This window comes from Littorina saxatilis, linkage group LG14 (genome assembly GCF_037325665.1).
Source record: "Littorina saxatilis isolate snail1 linkage group LG14, US_GU_Lsax_2.0, whole genome shotgun sequence".
NCBI lineage: Eukaryota > Metazoa > Mollusca > Gastropoda > Littorinimorpha > Littorinidae > Littorina > Littorina saxatilis.
Genome location: NC_090258.1, coordinates 21891120 through 21898619, shown reverse-complemented (window position 1 = coordinate 21898619; position 7500 = coordinate 21891120). Strand labels below are relative to the sequence as shown.

General features: G+C 44.0%; 1 protein-coding gene across 1 annotated transcript in view; it reads left to right on the top strand.

Moving 5' to 3' along the window:
• LOC138947350 (homeobox protein Hox-B1b-like) overlaps nt 1-7500 on the top strand; it is a 45292-nt gene that overhangs the window by 37010 nt on the left and 782 nt on the right. Inside the window, exon 2 of the mRNA XM_070318807.1 lies at nt 5281-7500. This exon is cut by the window's right edge and continues 782 nt beyond it. Within this exon, the coding sequence (XP_070174908.1) occupies nt 5281-5729 (449 nt within the window). The 3' untranslated portion in view covers nt 5730-7500. The remainder of the gene's footprint in view (nt 1-5280) is intronic.

The following is a 7500-nucleotide window of genomic DNA, read 5'->3' as shown; positions in this document are numbered from 1 at the left end:
GGCGGTGTGTGCATCTGTTCTCCGGAACAACAGCGACGCATTCTGCATCACGAGTTCCAGCACATGTGCAAAATATGGCCACCACCACTTTTTGGTGCGCAAAGAGATCCGATAGGCATTGGTATTTTGATCTGCCCTGTCAACTCCACCCATGGTTGCGTTGTACACTCTGATCTGATTGTTGGAAGACAATCTACAATTCATGTTGGGGAAGTTCGTATACAATTGTTTTCTTAAAAAAACATAATGATTTATGTTGTTGTTTATGTACATGTATGTGTCTTATAAACCTAAATGGTTTCATGACAATAAACTATATTCTTATTCTTATTCTTATTATTATTATTCTTATTCTGATCAGATCTGGCTGCTCTATCTGAACAAACTGACGTTGTGCTCTTGACCATTATTGTGCATCTTTCAGAGTACGTTATAGGCACAGTCTCAGATCTGGCCCGGCTTCTACATGGAATAAGACCATCCCTCCATGTAGACACATACCAACACGCTTAGCTGGTTCCTGTGCAGAGTGGGAATTGTTCAGCAATCATTTATTTCAAAGCTGTGCAAGTTGCAGATCAAACATTGACCATGCAAACAGATACAAAAAAATTCTCTCACAAGATACTTTCTCCGTTTATTATGATACACTCTCTTGTCTGGGAAAATATAGCTTGGCTCTTTTCTCTCATACCGGCACGGTTGGCCTCGTGGTAAGGCGTCCGCCCCGTGATCGGGAGGTCGTGGGTTCGAACCCCGGCCGGGTCATACCTAAGACTTTAAAATTGGCAATCTAGTGGCTGCTCCGCCTGGCGTCTGGCATTATGGGGTTAGTGCTAGGACTGGTTGGTCCGGTTTCAGAATAATGTGACTGGGTGAGACATGAAGCCTGTGCTGCGACTTCTGTCTTGTGTGTGGCGCACGTTATATGTCAAAGCAGCACCGCCCTGATATGGCCCTTCGTGGTCGGCTGGGCGTTAAGCAAACACACAAACAAAAAATCTTTTCTCTCATTTTAAAAGCCTAATAAAAAAGGTAAAAAAAACACAAAAAACATGCAAACTTTCTCCGTTGCGCATTTCAAACTTTCAAAAGTCGAAACAGCTCTCCACACAAACAGCAAAAACTATAATCTCAAAACGTTGCATAACTGGAGCGCAGTCACGTCATGTGAAATGCAAATTTTACCCAGCGAAAATCCGCACGGGGCATGTGCAAGAGCTTTCGCGTGCAGACGAGATTTTGGGAGAAGCATTTTTCTGCTGCGATTATTGTTGGATTCCGTGTAAAGGTCTATCCCTCTCTGGCCGGTGGTCCAGTTTCGTGGTGCCCTTTGAGGGGGGATTGTCCAAATTCTTTACCGTAATTGATGAATCGTCTGACTGCACATTTCTCCGTATGCCCTTAACGCGCATGCGCAGCCTAGCACGAATGCAAGAGCCACAACATTTCTTGTTGAAACTTGTGTAAATCCGTCAAGGTCTCTTGTCATTTAAAACATTGTCAACGACGGAATTTAAATGGCACGAAGATTTTGTTCAGAGGCGGGTGGGAGAAGGGGAAGAGAAGCAGGGATGAGAGGGTGTAGGGGGGGGGTGAGGGGGTCTGTGTTGTCCTTTGTCTTAAACCTTCAGTCTTGTGTTCTAAACACATATACGTGCTCATGCATGCTGGTCAACGTACGTGCACACACACACACACACACACACACACACACACACACACACACACACACACACACACACACACGTACACACACCAGGAAGACCAAAACACATACGCTGTGCAGTTGGAAACAAACCAGACAACAACTCCGTAAATTGGAAGTAAGAAGTAAAGAAAAGACACGGGAAAAGACATCAATCAAACAAAATAGAAAGCAAAAAGACAAAGAAAAATAATTAAACAAACACATCGATTGGAAACTGTTTTTGATTTGTTTGTTTGTAAATACACACTATAGGGGAGATGGAGGCATAGTGGACAGAAAAGACATAGAATAGGCAGAACCGAGGAATTTGAAGCCCGATAGAGTATCAACCAAAACTAGGTAAGAGTGGTGTGTGTATGTGGGGGGAGGGGGGGGCATTTTTTTTTTTAATGCACGCTGTAATGGAATTGGGGACATAGTGGACTCAAAAAGACAAAGCAGGGAGAAGAACAAGAACAAGAACAAGAACAAGCAAGACAGAAAGAAAGAGAGAGAGACACAGACAGAAAGAAACAGAGAGAGACACAAACAGAGAATAGATAAAACCAAAGGCAAAAGAAGTACCAACATTTAAAACTATAAAGGAGATGGGATGTGGGAGGGGGGGAGGGGCATAGTGGAGTCAAAAAGGAAGAGCGAGAGAGAGAGAGAGAGAGAGAGAGAGAGAGAGAGAGAGAGAGAGAGAGAGAGAGAGGGGGGAAGCAGTAGAGGAACCCGGGGCCAGGCGGCAGGGACATCCATTATTTTGATGCATGGGGTGCCGGCACGGGAAGCACGCCCATCTATCACGGGGACTGCTCGGTCAGCGACAGTGGCGTGCCTGCCCTGCCTCCCTGATCGCCGCTAATTGAACAATGCAGGACACTTAGGGCCTTCCCTCGCACTGCCGTATTGGACAATACGGGACACTGGGATACCTAGTTGTAGTGTATTATTGAACAATGCAGGACACTTAGGGCCTTCCCTCGCACTGCCGTATTGGACAATACGGGACACTGGGATACCTAGTTGTAGTGTATTATTGAACAATGCAGGACACTTAGGGCCTTCCCTCGCACTGCCGTATTGGACAATACGGGACACTGGGATACCTAGTAGTAGTGTATTATTGAACAATGCAGGACACTTAGGGCCTTCCCTCGCACTGCCGTATTGGACAATACGGGACACTGGGATACCTAGTAGTAGTGTATTATTGAACAATGCAGGACACTTAGGGCCTTCCCTCGCACTGCCGTACTGGACAATACGGGACACTGGGATACCTAGTAGTAGTGTATTATTGAACAATGCAGGACACTTAGGGCCTTCCCTCGCACTGCCGTATTGGACAATACGGGACACTGGGATACCTAGTAGTAGTGTATTATTGAACAATACAGGACACTTAGGGCCTTCCCTCGCACTGCCGCATTGGACAATACGGGACACTGGGATACCTAGTAGTAGTGTATTATTGAACAATGCAGGACACTTAGGGCCTTCCCTCGCACTGCCGCATTGGACAATACGGGACACTGGGATACCTAGTAGTAGTGTATTATTGAACAATGCAGGACACTTAGGGCCTTCCCTCGCACTGCCGTATTGGACAATACGGGACACTGGGATACCTAGTAGTAGTGTATTATTGGACAATACGGGACACTGGGATACCTAGTAGTAGTGTATTATTGGACAATACGGGACACTGGGATACCTAGTAGTAGTGTATTATTGGACAATACGGGACACTGGGATACCAAGTAGTAGTGTATTATTGGACAATACGGGACACTGGGATACCTAGTAGTAGTGTATTATTGGACAATACGGGACACTGGGATACCAAGTAGTAGTGTATTATTGGACAATACGGGACACTGGGATACCAAGTAGTAGTGTATTATTGGACAATACGGGACACTGGGATACCAAGTAGTAGTGTATTATTGGACAATACGGGAAACTGGGATACCTAGTAGTAGTGTATTATTGGACAATACGGGACACTGGGATACCAAGTAGTAGTGTATTATTGGACAATACGGGACACTGGGATACCAAGTAGTAGTGTATTATTGGACAATACGGGACACTGGGATACCAAGTAGTAGTGTATTATTGGACAATACGGGACACTGGGATACCTAGTAGTAGTGTATTATTGGACAATACGGGACACTGGGATACCTAGTAGTAGTGTATCATTGGACAATACGGGACACTGAGTAGCAGTGTATTATTGGACAAAACGGGACACTGGGTAGTAGTGTATTATTGGATAATACGGGACACAAGGTTGGACAATTCGGGATACTTGGTAATAGTGTATTATTGGGAAATGCGGGACACTTAGTAGGGGCGTATTATTCGACAGTACAGGACACCAGGTTAGACAATTCGGGATACTTGGTAGAATGTATTATTGGAAAATATGGGACACTGGGTAATAGTGTATTATTGGACAATACGGGACACTTGGTAGTAGTGTATTATTGGACAATACGGGACACTTGGTAGTAGTGTATTATTGAACAAAACGGGACACTGGGTAATAGTGTATTATTGAACAAAACGGGACACTTGGTAGCAGTGTATTTTTGGACAATACGGGACACTTGGTAGCAGTCACTGTGTATCTTTGGACAATTCGAGACACTGGGTAATAGTGTATTATTCGACAATACGGGACACCAGGTTGGACTATACAAGGCCCTTCTAATGCATTTGTGATCGAAATTTGAACAATACAGGACATTCCCTCGCACCGCCGTATTGGACAATACGGGACACTGTGTAAGAGTGTATTATTGGAGAATACGGGAAACCAGGTTGGACAATACGGGACACTAGTTGTAATGTATATTTGTGATCGAAAGTTGAACAACGAAGGACTCTTAGGGCCTTCCCTCGTAATGTTCCATTGGACAATACGGGAAACTAGCAAACAAGATGGCAGTGTATGTGTGGATGATACAGGACACTGGAAAACTAGGTGACTTAATTAAAAAGCAATACTATCAACAGCAAGAAACAAACACATGGACAATTCTGGACAATGGTTTATGATAAATATGTGAATACATAATGAGCAAAAATGACATTCAGGTACTCTATTACTGGACAGGAGCTTTTCGTACATCATTGTTGTATATTCTTGGCCAACGCAGGACTGTGTCAAAGTGTCCAACTCAACCAAAAATGAGTACGCAGGGCACAAAGGGGTCTCCCTTAAACAGTGTTATTTGACATTATGTTGTTGTTGTTGTTGTTGTTGTTGTTGTTGTTGTTGTTGTTGTTGTTGTTCCTTCTTCTTCTTCTTCTTCTTCTTCTTCTTCTTCTTCTTCTTCTTCTTCTTCTTCTTCTTCTTCTTCTTCTTCTTCTTCTTCTTCTTCTTCTTCTTCTTCTTCTTCTTCTTCTTCTACTTCTTCTTCTTGCTGTGGTGATGGTGGTTTTAATCAAAGCAGACAAGGTGTCTAGCAAGATACGAACATTAAAATGACATGTACTGTCAAACCAAACAGATAATGCGTTCTGACCAATTAAGTATCACGCAGAACCTTACTGAATTGTTCTTGTTGTTGCAGGTTCAAAAGCCAGCGACTACCAATACAGTGCCCAAAATGGTGGATCTCCGGGTGCCGGCGGTGGTGGCGCAGCAGGACAACAGGGCACGGGCACGCAGGCGGGCACTGGTGGCGGAGGAGGGGCAGGAGGGGCAGCGGTGCCCCCAGGTTCCGGCAGGACCAACTTCACCAACAAGCAACTGACGGAGCTGGAAAAGGAGTTCCACTTCAACAAGTACCTCACTCGTGCACGGCGAATCGAGATCGCCGCCGCGCTAGGCTTGAACGAAACTCAGGTGAAGATCTGGTTCCAGAACCGGAGGATGAAGCAAAAAAAGCGGTTAAGGGAGATCCAGTTCGAGAAGTCCAACACGGTTGGCGGTGTCAACACAACCGACCACTGCGGAGGCTCCTTGCCAGGGTTGGAGAGCCTCAGCAGTATGCCCGGTCTCGCCTTCGAAGCCAGATGAAATGGAGGAGGATGCTGAGTGTGACGTCATGATGAGAATGTGACGTCGTGACGAGTGTGCCGTCATGACAAGAGGCTGACGGAAGTCTGGCGTCATTATGTGGAAATGTGGCGTCACGTGAGAGTGTGACGTCATGGCAAGAGTGTGACGTCAGATCATATTGTGACGTTATTACACAGGTGACGTCATGGCGAGATTGTGACGTCCTTTCTTAGAGTTGTGAAGACTGATAGTCTACTACCTGTACACTGACAACCTGGATTTTTCGATTATTTATTTTTTCGCTGCAAATGACCCCGTGGATCCCTCGCAAAACAGATAAACTGCGACACAGCCTGAATCCAGAAGAGAATCTTATATGACGGTGTTATTCCTTCGCCAGCGGATTCTGACGTCGAAGAATGTGAACGTGTTGCTATATGATGAGCAGAAAGCTTGTGTAAAGCCAGACGTCACGTCTTCTGCAGTGAATTTTAAGCGTCATAATGACGTCCTGTCTTACTTTCAGGTGTCGTGTGAATTTATATCGTCAAAGGTGAAAGTTGTGTGTTCAAAATATTTAAGAAAATCCTCTCGTGTTTGATGCCGACCTGTTCTCCCGAAAGAAACCACGTGGTTACGTTATAATTTATCATGATGCTGTTGAAGTGGTGGTTTATTTCTTGTGAGTGTGAAGCGCATTTGTTAGATATTCTGTCATGTCTTTTGATTAGCAAATATCATTGTGCGACCGAAGCCCCTTGTGTTTGTTCTGTAATGCAACACGTTTTTATTTTTATTTTAAAGGGTGCATTCTTTTCCGTGTAACTGAAACGATCATGTAGGCCAGAGGAAGCAGACAGTTGAATGTCGGTATGTGTACAAGGGGAAAGTATGCTCTTATCCAGTGCAAAAGTCCAGAGAGGAAGGTATGCTCTTATCCAGTGCAAAAGTCCAGAGAGGTCTGTAGTTGGTTACATGATCGTAAACACGCGGAAAGGGGGGTATTTTGAAAGTGTATTTCTACGTAACCTAGAATAACCATCCAACACATTTTTTTGTTGGCAGAAAGTGTTAATAGGGAACATAGGTAAAGTATTGAGGTCGTTAATATTCTGCCTGCTAGCCGTGGTATAATTGGGTTTTTTTTCAAAATTCATTTACTTGAATGTTTGAGTCCTTGGCAGTGTTTCCTTCTTCATTTTATTTATTTTCTCTTTATTTTAATCGTTGAATTTGTTTTCTTCATTGTAATATTTTGTTTAGTGCTATCGTGTAGATTTATTGCTGGGCCTTGATTTTGGCACGTGCCTTCGCCGCTTCGAAAGTTAAAATAAACAAAAAAGCGCAAATCCCACTACCCCCTCCCCCCCCCCCCACCCTACCACCCCTACAAACATAGAAAGAAGAGAACCAAAAAAAGAGATACAAGAAAAATAATATGAAAAAAGGTAAGTAAGAAAGGAAGCAAATGTGAAAGAAAGAAAGCAAATCTGGCAATCAATAACTAGGAAGCATGGAAGAAAAAACCCATGGAAAAATCATAGAAGAAAAAACAAGTCGCTCAAGGCGAAATTACTACATTTAGTCAAGCTGTGGAACTCACAGAATGAAACTGAACGTAGTCCGCCGCTAGTGCAAAAGGCAGTGAAAGTGACGAGCCTGTTTGGCGCGGTAGCGGTTGCGCTGTGCTTCATAGCACGCTTTACTGTACCTCTCTTCGTTTTAACTTTCTGAGCGTGTTTTTAATCCAAAAATATCATATCTATATGTTTTTGGAATCAGGAACCGA